The sequence below is a fragment of the Excalfactoria chinensis genome, chromosome 2, assembly GCF_039878825.1.
Source record: "Excalfactoria chinensis isolate bCotChi1 chromosome 2, bCotChi1.hap2, whole genome shotgun sequence".
Lineage (NCBI taxonomy): Eukaryota > Metazoa > Chordata > Aves > Galliformes > Phasianidae > Excalfactoria > Excalfactoria chinensis.
In genome coordinates this window covers 45,192,801-45,210,023 of record NC_092826.1, presented here as the reverse complement: position 1 = coordinate 45,210,023, position 17,223 = coordinate 45,192,801, and the positions used below count along the sequence as shown (strand labels likewise).

The window sequence follows — 17,223 nt, the reverse complement described above, 5'->3', positions numbered from 1 at the left end:
GACGTGATGGAAATGGAATAGGGAGGCTGGAGACTGGCAGGGCAGCATAGGGTTGCTTGGAGTAGGGCTCAGGAGGAATGACTCCTACATCCTCCTGTGGGCTTTGGCAGCTCTGGAGCACACAGCTGTACCTGCCGGCAAATGAGTCACTGAGGATACGGGGCTGGGTGGGAGACCCAGGGCAGTGCATCCATCCTCAGAGTGCTGCAGGCTTTGTTCAGCCTGGAGAGTTCTCCCTGTGTGGGAACTCCTCCCTCATGGTGTGAATTGGGGACAGAGAAATTCCTTGTTTGTGAAGCAGCAGCAGTGTGTTCTGGGGCAGGGAGCGGCTTGATGAGTACAAGCTGTTCCTGTACCTGGGTTTGTTCTTAGGAAAAGATCAAGTGTTTCATTTGTTACATTATGTTGTAGCCCGCTCCAGCTTTGGCTGGGGCCTCTTGTGGCACCACTACCATTGGGGAAGCGCCTCTGATGGCCATTTGGATTGGAGCATCTCTTAACACCCATGACTTCCCCTGGTGTTCTATAGCAATGTGGCCACCCTGGCACTGGGAAGGCTGGTGCTAAGGAAGGCCCCATTGGATAGTGAATGAAGCAGCTGTGCTTGGTGACTTGTTACCAATTGCTGCAGCATGAGCTGTAATCTCAGTGCTTGTGTTCGAGGCACGAGGCTGGCGTGGAGCTGCCCCCAGTCTGGATGTGATCCTTTTCCGAGCTGTTTGGTGTCACTCTGTGCACAGTGAAGTAAGTGCAGATTCTGCTCCAGACTAACTCACTGTCATCAATACCACCAGCAGTGCTCTGACCCGTGGGGGAAGATGCTAAACATGCCTGAGCACTGATCCATGTCCCTCTCTACAGCTTAAAAACAAAGTGCCTTTCCTCAGTGCCTGCTGTAAGACATTGACCAGCGATGGCCCAAGGAGTGAAAACAGACACGTACTAAACTACGCTATCAAGCCACCGACTTTCTTTTTTTCTTTTAATGGAGACACAGTGTTGATCACAATTTATTTGTAAAGTCATGAAATGGCAGCAACAGCACAGACTGATCAGCAGGTCAGGCTGGGCAAAACCCTTGATTGTAGCCACAGCTGTTGGCTATGGGCAGCAGCACTGAGTTACGCGAGGAGGCAACAGTTTGTCTTCCACCCGGCCGCCAGCAGCGCCGCGGGAGGCAGAGGACGGACAGCCACTGCACTGTGGTACGAACCATGCAAGAGTAACAGATGTGAGAGTAGGTGTGTAATAAATACTTGATGACAGAAGAGAGGAAGAGGGGGGGGGAAAAAAGAGGGTCGTTTAAAATAAAAATGATCTTCTGCAAGACATTAAAGCTATTGTAGGTACGGTCACTACGGCAGTGGGCAGTCCAGTCTCGTAGTGACTAACTGGTACAACAACGTCCCTCTTCACAAGAAAAGGTCTGAACGAATTATGTATATCCACCTGCGAAAGCTCTGGGGTTAAAGAAGTGATCAGTAATCAACATTTATTTCACACCTAGGCAGAATGATGAGAACCGAAGGCTACTGTTCAGCTTCGTCTTCAATTACTTCAATTCTGCGCGGCCCGTAGAGTAGAACGTAGGCTATATGCCAGTCTCCTCCCCCAGATAACCTCAGGATGTCTTCAGGTGTGACAATGCTGACTTTGTCATCATCAAACTTAATCCACTCATCTGTAAGGAAAACACAGGCATCGCTTGTAACGGAGGGACAGCACCAACAGGCCCTCAGCTCCCTCCTTTTACTTTCTTCTCACCTTGTTTCCTTTTAACCCAGGACACGTAATGCCCAGAGGAACTCGATCTGCCCTGATGCGTTAGCACTGCCTGCAGGTCATAGTAGCCACAGTTATTAGAACCAATATCTGAAAGGAAGAAAAAAAAGAAAGGAAAAAAAAGACTTACAGCTTTTCTTAAAGGACCAATCTTAGTATTAAGAGCACACTGAAGCACCTAAACTTTCAATTCCTTTATTTCCATCACATTCTGAAGGTTAATACGCACCGAAAGGAGGGTCCTCAAGTATTCCTTCTATCTGCTCCCACTTCAGCATGAGCAAATAGAAAATGACTTTAAACCAGATACGTTTGCCCATACTCACCGTCAGGAAAAGAAAAGGGCTCATATTTAACTTCTTTCTGTGCACCGTCGCTTTTACTCAGCTGGAAAACAGAATGAACCGAATTAACGCGGACGTGCTTTAAAAAAGCTTTGGCACAATCACCTCGCCCAATAAATACCCACTGTGCATTTCATTAAGCGGGTTTCTACAGCTCAACTTCTTTTTATTCCAATCTGAAACAGATTCTACTGCAATTACTTCTAGCTGAACCTCCACAAACCTCACCTAGATAGCACCAGTTTCCCAAAGCAACCTGCTGCAGGGAACGGCTTTAGCGGTGGGTTGGACTTTAAGACCCCCAGAAGTCCCTTCCACCCCCTACAATTCTATTTAACCACTGCAGCACACGCTGCCCTGACCATGCCCGCCAAAGCCACCCTGCAACTGAAGGTTCCATTCCTTGCCAGGGACTTGCTGGCAGAAGAAGGTGGTAATGAGAAAATCAAGTGCCAACACGCATTGCTTTAGAACTATCAGCGAAGACTCTTATTAATAAGAGTAGGAAACACTGGAATAAGCATGTAATGCCACAGCCCATAGCATTGATACACAAGATTGGTTTGAAAGCATGTCAGGTGTGCGATGCGTTTAATCGGTGTCCACGGAATTGCCACAGGACTCACATTCTTTGGCTGTTGATTTACTTTTTTGTCTTCAAGGTCTTTGAATTTTGATCGGTAGGAAACCATTTTTTCCTGAAGATCTGGCGTACACAGCTCATACACATCCAGCATGAGAGGAAATTTCACATCCTAGGAAGTAAACAGCAGAAAGAAACCGTGCACAATTTTGTACTCTACGTGGAAGCATTCTCCCTAAGTCACCAAATCCAACTACATGTGACTCAGTGTATTGTGATAACTTCATCTGCTGAAGCGTGTACAGCAATATATATTCTACCATCCCTCACTTCCCCCCTCCAGCCTATTTTGGTAGCACAGCTTGCCATGTAGCACCACTGGGTCCCTCACAACAAGTCAGACATCAAGCATGTCCACAGAAGGGCAACAAAGCTGTGAGGGGTCTGGAGCACAGGTCTTACAGGGAGCAGCTGAGGGAGCTGGGAGTGTTCAGTCTGGAGAAGAGGAGGCTCAGGGGAGACCTGATCGCTCTCTACAACTGCCTGAAGGGAGGTCATGGCAAGGTGGGGGTCAGCCTCTTCTCCCAGGAACAAGACAAAATGGCTCCAGTTGTGCCAGGGGAGGTTCAAGTTGGATATCAGGAGAAATTTCTTCTCAGGAGGAGCGGTGCTGCAGTGGCACAGGCTGCACAGGGAGGTGGTGCAGCCACCCTCTTAGAGGCGCTTCAAGAGCTGCGTGGCTGTGGCACTGAGGGACGTGGTCAGTGGGCACGGTGGGGATGGGCTGATGGCTGGACTAGGTGATCTTAGTGGTTTTTCCAACCTTAGTGATTCTGGTTTTCCATGGTAACAAGGAGCAAAGTTGCTTCACACTCAAACAATGAAGCCGTATTGTTAATATTGCTAAAGTAATTCTAAAGAAAACAATTTAGTAAACAACACGCAAACATTAGTCATCTACCCATAATGAAAAGCATGAAGAATAACTAAGCTCTAATATGCAGAAAGCTTACCTTAAGAACTTTGGCATTCACAGACTCTTTCTCTTTGTAAAAAAATCTAACCATCTGAATGGTCAGGTACGCTGGCAAGCGACTTATTTTAGACTAAAAAAGAAGTTTAGAAGATGCTATTAATTCAGACATATTCATTTGTACCTTAAAGACCATTCATGCTAAGGCATAGGGTACTGCAGGAACATCTTTGTACATAAGAATAAAAGAAGGCCTCCCCTCTTGTAGTCGTATATAGTATTGTACTCAAAGAAATCATCTAGAACTGAACTTAACTCTCTCAGTAGTGGGTACTGAGATACAGGTACTTTATATAAACATCAGTCGCGTGCAGTGATCAGTTTGTGTTTTAGGATAGAAAATAAGCAGCATTTAAAAAACATCAGAAAGAACAACAGAATCACCACTCACAGATTTGATATAGAGTGCGTTTCTCTGCAAAGTCGGAGACAGTTTGGTGATCTCCTCTTGAAGACGCTGTTCAAAAAAGCACAACAGACACGTCCATCATAAAGCACTGAGCTTCAAGCACAGCATGGATAAACAAACTCAACGTTTTTCTGTTGATCCGTTCCATTGCTATCAGCCATTAAGTCATAAGGCATTTTGAAATCCCTTGGCACAACCACCACAGCCATTCATTTGTCCAGCTCCATGTCCACCATTCAGGAGACCTCACAAGACTGTTTCTCTCTGCAGAAAATATTGCTCTACAAGAAAACCACAGTCGAGAACTGAAGAACCCAGGTCTGGTTACAGATGTGTTGTGCCGTGTCATGCTTGGAACACAACTCCATTTTCCAGTTTCCTGCGGCACAAATATTTGCAATATCAGCTGCTGGTTTGAAGTGGGCAGAGCTGTGTATAAGGAGGTGGGGGACAAAGATCTGCTTCTGGGGACCTTCCCCAAGTCAGGGAAGGACCGACCTGGTTGTTTGTACTGGGACTCTGTCGGTACAGGCAATCCAGCATCAGAATTCCAGATCATTCTTTTCTCACTGGTGACAGGTGACAAGACGAGGGGAAATGGCCTCAAGTTGTGCCGGGGGAGGTTTAGGTTGGATATCAGGAAACACTTCTTTACAGAAAAGGTTGTGAAGCACTGCAATAGGCTCCCCAGGGAGGTGGTTGAGACACCAGCCCTGGGTGTGTTTAAAAACTGTTTGGATGCGGTGCTCAGGGACATGATTTAGCAGAGGGTTGTTAGTTAGGGTAGCATGGTTTGGTTATGGTTGGACTTAATGACCTATAAGGTCTTTTCCAACCTGAGTAATTCTATGATTCTATTCAGTCTGAAACGCAAGACAGAAGAAAAATATCTCCTGTTAAAACTATAGCGCATTGGTTTGCATACGGATACCTGCTTGAGAAAGACCACGGCGGGGTGAAAACCAATAAAAAGCTCTGCTGAAGTCTGCTTTGTATGAACACATAATTCATTCCCACTTCTATCTACAACACCCCAAAGAGCCTTGGAACTTACCGAAGTTCAGACAGCAGAGGTGAATTCCAAGTCAGGGGTAAATTAAAAACAATCAATAAATAAAACCACCACCACAAAACCCAGATCACTTGGAATTTCAATTAAATAAAAATCGTAACAACTTACCAGTTTTAGTCCCGTAAACAGATATTTCACTTCTTGATTGATAAAGCAGCTGAGCTGGAGCTGATTCTCCTTTCCTTTAGTTACCTCTTCTTCTTCAGCTTCTGTACATTTCATGCTTCACAAAATTAAGGAAAACCATTGTGCACCAAGGAGCTGAACTACTGAACGAGCTGCTCTAGTAAAAACTGTCCCCCTCATTGAAATTAAGTCTATTTCTTCATTTCTTTCCACACATTCTTCTAATCAATATATTCAAGTTGTTGCGTATGGGGCTTTTTTAATCTACTTTCTTCTAACAAGGTACTTTATGACTGCTTGGAATGCACTCATCCTACAAATGCTGCCACTCAGGAGGCTTGCAACCCAACTTTCCTAACAGGCCTCCTTCTCCTGCCATTGGCCTATCCATCATTCCCTCTTAACTACTCATTCTGCTCCTCTCAAATACTTGAGGAATAGAAGACATCACAGTGCAAGGAGAAAGATGTATGACCCAAAATATGAGATCTTTACTCTTCAGCTTCTTCACTCCTTCCAATACTTGAAGGAAGCATATAAACAGGAGGGGGAACAGCTGTTTACAAGGGGGAATAGTTTTAAACTGAGACAAGGGAGGTTTAGGCATGACATTATAGAGGAAGTTTTTCACAGAGAGGGTGGTGACGCACTGGAACAGGTTGCCCAAGGAGGCTGTGGATGCCCCATCCTTGGAGGCATTCAAGGCCAGGCTGCATGTGGCTCTGGGCAGCCTGGTCTGGTGGTTGATGACCCTGCACGTAGCAGGGGGGTTGAAACTGGATGAGCATTGTGGTGCTTTTCAACCCAGGTCATTCTATGATTCTTCATTACTACCAAGCTATGAGATACAACATTTTGTCTTAGGGGATGCTTCCTTATTTCAAAAAAGTAAAGCCCGCAGTAGAATTCTTTCAGGCAAGTGGTGCTCAGTTGAATGATTTTGTGATGGAAAAAAGAAAAGAGTGACTGCTTGGCTGGACACATAATCCCCATGTGGTCATCTCCTTTTAGTTTTTACTGTAAAAATGTTACTAGAAAGTTGGGAGCTGAGTACATTTCTTACATGTTGTTCCATAAGTGTCTAATTTATTGCTAGAGAAATCAATCTCATCTCAAGCCATCATGTGTCCATGTTAAGTACACCAAGATTATCTGCAAAGCTCAAGGGAAAAAAAAAAACAAAAGGCTATTTTAGGCAGGTAATTACTTTTACTTGGATAAAACATCTCAGAACCCTCACCACAGATAACTGGAAGCCTTTTCTGGGAAGGAAATCTGGTATTTAAATTCATTGGGGTGTTTTTTTTCCAGCAAATTTCCATTATTTTCCTTCCTCTCCTTCTCAAAATATACACAAACTTAACTTCAATTGCTGATGTATCCTGCAATACATCATTCCCTTTATTTCCCAACAAGTCTCTGTTTTCCATGCTACTTCAGATGATGCTTTTCATCCTCCCTGCACTCCATTAAAGAAGCACAAAATCATCAACACCCCGTATGCCTTGCCTTAGTCCTTAGGATACGCAGTTTCAAATTCAATGCTGAAGAACTGATCAATTAAACTCTTCTTTTTAGAAGCTGTAGCTCCAGAGTCTGTCTGTAAAACAAATCCTCTTATGATGCAACTTTAAATAACATGTAAAAACCATCTTCTTAATAACCCCAGTTATTTCAATTCCCTGAAGCCTGTACCTTCACTTCTCTTCAGGTGCATTTTTCCTAGTCCATCCCCTTATGCAGTATAAAGCTTTTTAGAAGAAGAGCATTTATAGCACTGCTGCTGTTAAGGCCACCTCAAAGCATACCAGCAAGCAAGATTTCAATCAAAACGTGCCACATCACAAGTTAAATCTGTCTTTAAATTTTAGAGTAGCCTATCAATGTTTTCTTTCTGCTGCCATGATTCTCCAGAATTCCAGAGGAAGAAAAGAGTCGCTTTTTCCCCATGATTTTATCATATAAACTTATTTCTTATCAGGTTGTCAGTTCTCTGTTTAGAACAGAAACTGTATATCTAAGAACGTTGGTGTTTTGTTTTTTTCCAGACACAAAGATGTTCTTTCAGCAGTTTTTGATTCTTGCATACTAGACTCATAGGCTACTGCAGTGAGCTGCCACATACTGACATGCGCCTCTACCCTGGTCCAAAACACTCCCTAAAAGGTCCAAATGAAAAGTACTCAAAAAAAATACACTACAGCACAGCTTGCAAAATAGACATCACTACCCCAATCAGTCACCAGAAAGCAGTTTCACTTACTGGACTACAGACACGTGTTAAAGAACTCAGTGAGCAGATGATTTCAAAACTTATATGAAGTTTAAGTACAATATTATAAGTTCTGTCTCCAGTTAGAGTGAGACCACAATTACCTCCATCACTGTATCACCTTCTATGCCTTCCAGCTTCTGCTGTAGCACCCTCATCATCTGCACCCAGCACTCATTGGCATCCTAGGGACAGGAACAGAACATGAAACAGGACTAACAGCAGAACGATTTAAAGGACAGCATTACAATCATCCATCCTCACACCGTAAAACCAAACGTAACAATTCCCTAACTAATAAGTTATCTCCGTATCCTTTCAGAAATAGGGCATGAAATTACACTTCACTTTTCTACACGATACAAAAGCCAAAACGTACTGGGTTACATCACTTTCACAGAAGAAGGAAAGCAAACATATAAGCGTTAAGACTTCCAAGATAATGCAGAACTTTCAAGCAAGTGAGTTAATAATCGCTCTTTACCTGTTGGAGGTATTGCCCTTGATCACCTTTCTCTGCAAACTGCGGGAAGGCCATATGTAAAAACTGCAGGAGAATGATAGGTGGGATACTGGAGGAAGTTTTATCCATGGAATCAAACAAGTCTCTAAGAGCTTGAAAAAAAAGTGAATGTTTTGAGAAGTGGAAAAACATTTCTAACATGTCAGGAGGTTTAAAAAGAACAGCAAAATGACAGCAACATTTAAAGACTGAGCATTTCATAGCACCCAACTTGATCTTTCCCAGACGGGGCCAAATTGTCAAGGCAGCAAAACAGGTGCACCTAAAATCTCATTTGCCAACATGACTTTGCAAAGGTAAAGATGACAATTCTGAGTTTGACGCTTCATGCTTCGTCTTTCCTGGCTGCTAACAGAAGAACATTTCTCAGCAGTTCGGATTTAAGACGCATCTAAGGAACAATGTTTCCACACTACGACAACAGCTAAAGAGACCAGCAGGCACTCACAATCCATACTCTAGAGCAGCTCAAGTTTCACCAGCTACTTGGAAAGAAAAAACAAACCATTTTTTTGCCCAACTAAAATATCTAGAAAACACTCATACTTGGTTTAATAGCCAGGAAAAAAAGTAGTGTGGATACATGCGTGCAGACAGTTCAATGACTGTGTGCAATTTAGCGATTGATGTGATTGCATGACAATACATGCAGCTTTCTTTTTGGTTCTGGACACACTATCATGTACACCTTAACAAGCCATTTGATAGCAGTTCACATCAACAGATCACTTCAGAAACATCTCCTAACCCTCATAACCAGCCCGTGAAGTAGGGTCACTCAGTCACTAACCCACAAGCGGAGAGACCACTGAACAGAACTCTTGAACTGGTGAGTATAGGCAACATGATATGTAACCAAGGTTAATTTCTGCCCCTCTTTAAAGAATACGTTCATAGACCTTGGGGAAACTGAAATGACACAGCAACTAACAAAAATGCCCTACGTGTCATGCAGGAGATCTTGACCATCTCGGCACCAGACAGTTAACTAGGAGTAACTGTGACCTTTAATGATTACAACTCCTACAAAGCAGAGCTGTCACCTTAAAAAGAAAATAAGGGACACAAAGTAAAGGCAGTGGAAAGGGGAGGGGCAGGCATGGTTGTACAGAATAACCATTGAACTTACCACCCCAAAATTCGATCAGCAGGCATACCCACAAACTTGACCTCTCCTTCCTTACATTGTTTTGTTTTTCCTTACATGGACTGGTAGAAATCCCAGTGTCCTGGCCCAGCATCATAGTGGGGCAATGAAATAGAGTAAAAAAAGAAAGAGTGGACAAGTAGTACCCTTGCTCATGTCTAAGGGGTCTAACTAGAATTCTAGTTAGAACTTGGAGTTAAGGGGCCATCGTGAGCTCCCACATTGCGAGCACCCAAATCACCACAACTAAGAGTAACTTTCCTTTTCAAAAAGTTACTTTATGTCAGTAGGGTTCTTCAGGGTAAAGGCCAAGACCAGCCTTAACCACTAAGGCCACTGCGACCACTAAGCATCAGCTACCACCCAAACAATAAAGCATTCAAAAAATAAGTAGACAAATAAAATGCATATGCTATGGGTGCGGCATTAGCCTACCATCAACTGAATCCAAGAACTGCTCATGAAAATATTCCTACACAAAACGACCCAAACAGCAGATGGATGGAGTCTGCCATAGAGAGCTCCAATTCTACGTGCCTACGTGTAACACAGTATGACATGAATGCCTGTTATCTAAGCCTAGCCAACGCCGAGTATATTTCTCCTAGCGTGTGGCCACGTATGCTTTGCATGCCATTAAAGCCATAAGCCAAGTGAAATGAGTTCTCCAATGCTAGCAGATCTGAAATTCCTAAGGTGTATGCATTGAAGAAACACACGCTGGGCTCTAGCTGCAATTTTCAGCTCCGTTTATCAGGAAATCACACTCTAGCCTAAAATCCAGTGGTTTCTCTAAACACCAACCTGCAGTAATGTACTGAGCAGAGGCCATTTCTCCTGAAGCTCTTAAGGCACCACCATATCTAGAAGAGAAGAATTTCTTATGGTTTACACTCAAATCTTGAAAAGCAGTCAAGTTGGCAAGCAAATGTAAAGAAATGGATCAAAAGAAGTCAATCATTAAAATCAAAGTAACTGAAGAAAACACCCGTGGCAAAGTCTTGGCTATTCTGCAAGCACATGGAAGCGCAGAAAAACTGGCAACCTTGAGAACACAGAAATGCTGCCTCCCTGATCCATTTTCCTCAAAGATGCTTTCTTTCTTTAAAGAAACTAAGAAAATACTTGAGTAGAAGCTACCCTATTTCTGAAACATATGCCACAGCTGCTTTAGATGCATGGAAAAAAACACGTTCACAAACAGGAGATAAAACGCACAGAGATTGAGGGCAGTCCTCCTCTCTTCGTAGCAGAAGAAAAACAGAAAGAGGTGATGCATTTTGGAGCAGACAGCAGCGTTTCCCACACTGTAAATATGGGAGAGCCTGTGAGAACTTAGTACCTCCCTTTGATTTCTTACTTGACCACCTGCATGGGGAACATCAGCCCTCCTCAAAGGACATAAGCCTTAGAGCCAAAGGAAGGCCTCATGTATTCTTACGCAATCTCATACTGGACTTCAAGTGATGAACAGGAGGCTTGTCTCAATGTCATGCCTCAAAAATGGGAATATCCTTGCAGAAATGAACTGAACAGCCGAATCAAAGCCATATTGTAAGTTTCCCCATTCAAGACCATTCACCTCTCTACCACTGCCAAATACCATCCCATGTCATTACCAAGCAGAGAAGGCCAAACAGAGGCCAGCTCTCCAGTGGAGAATTCCATGCTAATGATTCTTTCGCAGTAATTCATCTGGAGGCAGCCTGGTCTAGTATTAAACGTGGAAGCTGGTGGCCCTGCCTGTGTTAGAGAGGTTGGAGATTCACAATCCTTGAGGTCCCTTCCAACCCGGGCCATTCTATGTGATTCTGTGCGTGAGGACAAATTCAGGCTCATCATTCTTTTCCTCCTCTGATCTTTATGAAATTCAAGAGTTTCTTGTAGATTCCTCACAAAAATAAGATTGGTCATTTCAATATTTTAGTCCAGAGTCGCAGATATTCTACAGTCAGAACTAATGAAACGGATGCTGATGGACACGGCCTTTGTTCCTCACCCACTGCTGAAACCCCAGTTTCTTCCTGTAACATCCACGGCTTTCCCCCAAAATCCTACTTCTTTTATCTCCAAGTACCAAAGGGGCAATAATAACTTCAGAATCTCACAGTTGAAAGCACATTATGCTACAAAGTCATCAAATCTTAAAGACATTCTTCAGAGGAAGAAGAGCCACGTACAATTCTTTCACACAGAGCATGGCCATACAAGTAACACAAAGAAGGTTCAGAGTTCAGCACACTTTAATTAATTGTTCTATTAATCCTTACCAGATTTAATGAGCGTTGAGGTAATCCATAGTATTAAAAGACCGTTCCACAAAATACATGCAATTTCATAAGCTAAAGAAAACATTCTGGTCACGGTATTTTTATACCGAGTCCTACCTTTTAAGGGCCTCTTTCACTTCTGGCACTGAGCGGATACACTGAACTGTAGCATTCATGTAGCAAGTGTTGCCAAGGTTTGTCAATCCACATGGTAACTCCATCTACCAAAACATTTACAAGGGCGATTGAATAGAGCGGTGGAAGCCTTTCTTTCAGAAAAGCTATAATTGAACATAAACTTTCAAGAAAAGGAACCATTGGAGATGAGTAAAACCTAGAACATTCCATCAGACTGCTCTGTTGAGTTTTCCAGAGCCGTTTTCTGACTGTATTAATCTATTTCACAATTCATTGCTTTCAGAGGACATCCAAGAACGCTTTGTTTCCCTTTTGCTCTGCGCGTTTAATTTATCGAGCATGTTCTTCAAGCAGGCAGTCACTTAGAAAGTTCAATTATGATTCGATTCAAGTTTTGACCTTAAAATTCTATTTCCGTGAAACTTCCACATGAATTCACTTGTAAGTAACACTGGTGTTGTAATTATAAACAGTTTTCAGCACGGCTCTGAATGGGATAAAGTTCACAGTCAGAGACAAAAGCATTATTTAAATTCTTCTCTGGAATTCTGTGACAGACCGTCCATCTGCTCTTTTTTACACAACTTCTGACTAACGTGAAGGCCAAGCAATAACTGCGCTAACCAGTTTCGGCAACCACCATAAATCACAACCTAACAGCTCTTTGTTTTTTTTGGAGATATCCTGCATACTTGAGCAGCTGTCAAGGAAAAGCATGAAGCTTAATGATTCCATTATTACCAGGGAAACATAATCCAATCCCAGCCCAATAATGTCAAACCTACTTTGATTTTAGAAAGACAAGTTTATGTGGCATCATGATTGCAAGGAGAACAAACGAGAACACAACCCACCTCTGGTTTCCCTTCAGAAACATGAAGACATATCACGTCCCTGTGCTCAAGGGACATGATTCAGCAGAGGGTTGTTAGTTAGAGTAGTATGGTTAGGTTGTGGTTGGACTCGATGATCTTTAAGGTCTTTTCCAACCTGATTCTACTCTATGAAGGCAGGAAACACCTTGTTGCATCTCTCACCCAGGCAGAGCTCAGGACAGCAGTACGAGGGCAGTATAAGTCATTTCTAAAAGCACCAGTAATGCTCTTTTTAGAGTATTTACTCAACTGCCTGCTTAAAGACAGCATTAGAGATTGGACTTCTAAAGTACGTCCCATACTTTAACTGGGTTACCCATATAAATTTCACGTTTAAGAAGATATAAATGTTAAACAAAAGAAATACAGACTCGAAACACAATTTTAAGCAACTTAAAAAGAAGTACTTAAAAAACTTAAGCACTTAAAAACTTGCCGCTATTCAGAAGTTTACAAGGAAGTGAAGCTGGGAATATGCTTACAGCAGAAGCCAGCTGCTCCTCTGTCATGTCCTCCACAAAGACAGGCCGAGCAATGGGCTCTTCCGGGAGCGCGTCTGCAGAGCCCATCATTAATAAGGTCATCCCCTTGGAACACAATAAAAACAGCAATAAATGTTTAAGCTCAGTTATCATTTTAATAACGAGAAGACACGAAGTCCTTAACATACTAGAGGTATTTCCCCAGAAATAAGCTATTTTTTTCTCTTACGATGATAGAACTCATCTCTTGCCAGTAGCTGACAACTTGAGATTCCAATCAGGACTAAATTTAACATCACAGTGTAACCCAAACGTGAAGTGCTCAAAAAAGCTCCCTTCCTGATAGACGCTGGGGATTATTCATCTTGAAGACTTCAGAGCTAATGTTCTTCTTTCCCTTAACTTTCAGAAAGAACCTCAGAACCAAGGATCACCGAGCAGCTGACTTCCAATTGGAAAACAGTTGCAGCACTTGAGATCCTCAATCGAAAAAAAAAAGCCCACAAGACCTCACAATGAGAATTCTCAAAACAAAAAGGATCCTCCTGTTTAGCCAAGAGCCAGGGGAAACACGTCAGACAGATGCTGGCCAAAACTGGGACCACAGACTTTTATTTTCCCCCCCTGCAAAGCAAGTGGGACAGGAAGTAACACCCTTTGGCCTGGCACATTCCAAGGATGTTAAACTCATCAAAAAGTCAGTTCAGGCACGAGGACAAATTCAAGGGATAAAAAAGAAATCCCGTTACCATGCCTCCTGGAGTGCTACAAGAAAAAGGAGTCTGTTAGCATTCAAGAGGAAAACATCTATACAGAGTAAGGTCCATCAGAGGGGAAAAATGGCTATCTGAGCACCTTAAGGAAAAGGATGAGCTGAAGAGAAAAACTGCTTTAACAATATTTAATAAAATAAATCCCTACAAGTTGAACAAATTGTTGCTAAAATGATAAAGGCAGCTGTAAGCGTGAGAGTACGCAGAAAAGAATGAGACTGTGATATACTGGAGCAACTTTGCTACATCAGCTGCAGCTTATTGCTACAGGCTCCAACAGGTGCTCAGGAACTAACGGCAAGGGTAAGAATCACACTAACTTGCTCGATCTGCTCAATACAACAGTCTCTGTGGTTGCCTGTTTCAGCATTATACAGGTAAGAAACACATTCACTTCTCATTTCCTCACTGAGCGGATTGAAAAGTGTGAATAAGCACAACCCACAGCTTTGCTTTTAACAACAGCCATCTAGTACAGCAGAACAAGTTTCAGAAGGCTGATGAGAAAGGCAGCAGGCAGAGCGGCTGCTTCAGCATCCCCAGCACAGGGAGCAGCAGTGAGAAGCCAGTAAGAACACCTGGGTGCAACAACTCTACAACTATTTTCCATCAAGGGCTGGCTTTTAGAAAAGCAACTACCCGCTCAAACAGAGCTCACACAGAAACAAAAGCTTTACGCTCTTCTTTAGAGGCCAAAATGAATCTCGAGGCAGTAAAATGCAGGTATTGCTTAGAACTTACGTTTTTTATTTTTATGTTCCCCCAGTCATCATCCTGTAAGTAAAGGGAAATAAAAGAGAGGTTATTCGCTTTCCACCAAAAGACATGTGAGCATTCTCCTTAATATTAATCACTCATTTCTAAATATACGACCTCGTTTCATCCAAAATTCTCAGTTATGATGGATTTACACATCATTAGCCTCGTCTAAGGAAAATAAAAAGCAGCCAAACAAGCCACCCTCTCAATAAGGTGCTCGGATATAAACCAGTTTGCTAGGAAAGTTGTCCATGTTGCGTCACACAGAGGTAAGCCTCCAGCAAAGCACCGGACAAAGTTTCCTTCAGCTAAAAAGTTGCATCCAGATTCTGAACGTTCAAAAGGAACAGCAAAACAACTGAACAAGCACAGCAGTTTGGTGAAAACCAGTGAGAAGGTGATTTAAAACTGCAGTCCACCTCACAGCCATTCAGCAACAAACTCAGCAGCTACTTCCAGCAGCAGGCAACGAATCACACAGATTAAACTGTCTGTACTTCTCAGAGATAGAGAAGCACTCAAATATGGTTGCTGTTAATTATGCCACAGTGTTATTAGATCAGAAATAATGCGGAAAAAATGGGTTTCTACCTTTAGGGTTCCTCCTTTAAGCATGACCTTCTGTCGAGCCGGCTGAACCCCAGTCAGGGCAAACAGCTGAGCCTTGAAGACCATTGGAGGCTCATCCGTGTTCAGCTCCACACCATCGAATTTCTCTTTTCCCCATTTCACGTTAACTGCAAACAGAAGCATTTTGAAACCAGATTATTTCCTAAACTGGAAGGACAGAATTACCAAGTCGGAACCAACGTTTTAGTGTCACGGACTTTATAACATGTCAAAACAGTTTGACACCCTTGACGTTAGGGGACACCAAAGCCTAAAGGAGATCCTACTGTAGGCAGCACGCGTACTGAGAACTTCTACAAACAATAAGTGCACAGGAGAGAATCAGAAACTCTTTTGGCAAGTCTTCACCAAAGCAGACATAAAGTGAACTCTTCTGATCTCATGGTGCTGTCCGCTGCAAACAAATTTCTGTAGGAAGCTGGGACATGCATTCAGGGAAGCTTTCTGTTCTCTTTCAGCCGGTTTTAAAAGCCATAGTTTTGGCTCCAAACATTACCTATCCACACTGAGCAACATAAGGTGGTAAGCATGTATTGACACAAGCCCCAAAGAACAGCACACCTCCCGCTTCCTTTAATGCAACACTAACCTGAAAGTACCATGTTAGCAGGGGAGTTGGACTTGATGATCTCCAAAGTCCTTTCCAACCCAGGAACTCAGTAATTTGGCAGTCTGAACTACACTGCTGCCTTCCTTAGTTTCAGCAGCACCTACCATACCTGCATGGAAACACAGCTGCTGGAGCCCTGTCCCCAGTATAGGTGCAGGCCTGGAACCAAGCAGTCACACGGTATTCAGCTGTGCTAGCAGGAACAGGATCACAGAGATGTAAGGGTTAGAAAGGAGCTTTGGAGACAGGCCCAATCCCCAGCCAGCAGGGTGCACAGGAAAGCATCCAGGTGTGTCTTGGATATCTCCAGAGAAGAAAACTCCTCTGGGCAGACTGTTCCAGTGTTCTGTCACCATCACAGCAAATCAGTGTGAGGGAGCTCCCTGTGTTGCACTTTGCACCCACTCCCTGGTTCTCTTGCTGCACACGAGTGAGGACAGCCTGTGTCACCAGTGCAGCACCCAGCAGAGAGGCACAGGAGGGCACGCTACCTGCATCCTGCAAGGCCAGCTCGCACAGGGCAGAGAGGCACACAGCAAACAGCGTGTTTTTAAACAACACCTGTTTGATGGCTTCACATCAGTCGCCCTCACGTGTACATAAGGCTGAGAGCACAAAGTAACACTGACCCACGTGCGTGTTAAGCAGTTAGCAGACCTTGCCCGCAGCCAGCCCTCTCCTCACGTCCCACGACCCCACAATTAGCCCCACCTGAACGACGCGCGTTACGCGGCGCACGGGACCCCCCCAGGCATGGCCCTTCCCCACGTGCCCCAGGACGGCCGCCCACCGCCGCCATCAGCCGTGAGGGCCGCTCCATCGCGGTACCCGGCGGCTCAGAGCGGGCGCCGAGCTTCCTCCCTCCCGCCCGCAGCTCGCAGCTCCCCGCCCGCCTCCCCTCAGCGGGCACCGCCCGGCCCGCCGCCTCACCTGAGAAGAGCGGCATGGCGGAGGGCGCGCAGCCGGAGGCGGGAGCGGCGTTACCGGAGGGAAGCGGCGGGCGGGCGGGAGGGGCGGACGGCGGCGGCGGCAGGTCGGGAGCGGCCCCCTCCCTCGGGCTCTCATTCAAACCGGCCCCTCAGGATGACGCTGCAACGCGGCCGCTGCCGGAAGCGGGGCGGGGTGCGCGCGCAGCGCCGGAAGGGCAGGGACGAGCGGGCGGGAGGGAGCGGGAGCGCGCGTGGTGCTGCCGCTTCCTCCTCACAGACGGGCGGGAGCGCGCACACGGCGTGTCTGTAGGCTAGATCTGCGGCCAATAAAGTAACCGCTGTTAAGCATGTAGAAAGGAGGAGAATGCCACAGTGAAACGTCCCCACACCGTCCCGCAGGTTTCCTCACGCTCCTTCGGGATGTGCCTCTGGAAACCCCAACGCTGCTTCACTGTTCCACAGCATT

The 17,223-nt window shown here is 44.5% G+C and overlaps 1 protein-coding gene across 2 annotated transcripts; it reads right to left on the bottom strand.

Moving 5' to 3' along the window:
• Positions 1 to 950: 950 nt before the first annotated feature.
• USP14 (ubiquitin specific peptidase 14) lies at positions 951 to 16,942 on the bottom strand. 2 transcript variants are annotated; one of them, XM_072328283.1, is made up of 16 exons: positions 16,759 to 16,942; positions 15,180 to 15,325; positions 14,571 to 14,603; positions 13,057 to 13,161; positions 11,679 to 11,782; positions 10,096 to 10,154; positions 8,106 to 8,236; positions 7,726 to 7,806; positions 6,876 to 6,949; positions 5,332 to 5,446; positions 4,134 to 4,199; positions 3,723 to 3,815; positions 2,753 to 2,881; positions 2,109 to 2,169; positions 1,765 to 1,872; positions 951 to 1,681 (listed from the first exon to the last, which is right to left on the bottom strand). In XM_072328283.1, exons 1-16 carry the CDS (start codon positions 16,772 to 16,774, stop codon positions 1,530 to 1,532), a joined length of 1,473 nt encoding a protein of 490 aa, XP_072184384.1. In that variant the 5' UTR covers positions 16,775 to 16,942; the 3' UTR covers positions 951 to 1,529. The 2 variants fall into 2 exon arrangements, with proteins under 2 accessions (XP_072184384.1, XP_072184385.1); XM_072328284.1 differs by lacking the exon at positions 16,759 to 16,942 and having other exon boundaries at positions 15,180 to 15,341.
• Between the last annotated feature and the right edge of the window lie 281 nt (positions 16,943 to 17,223).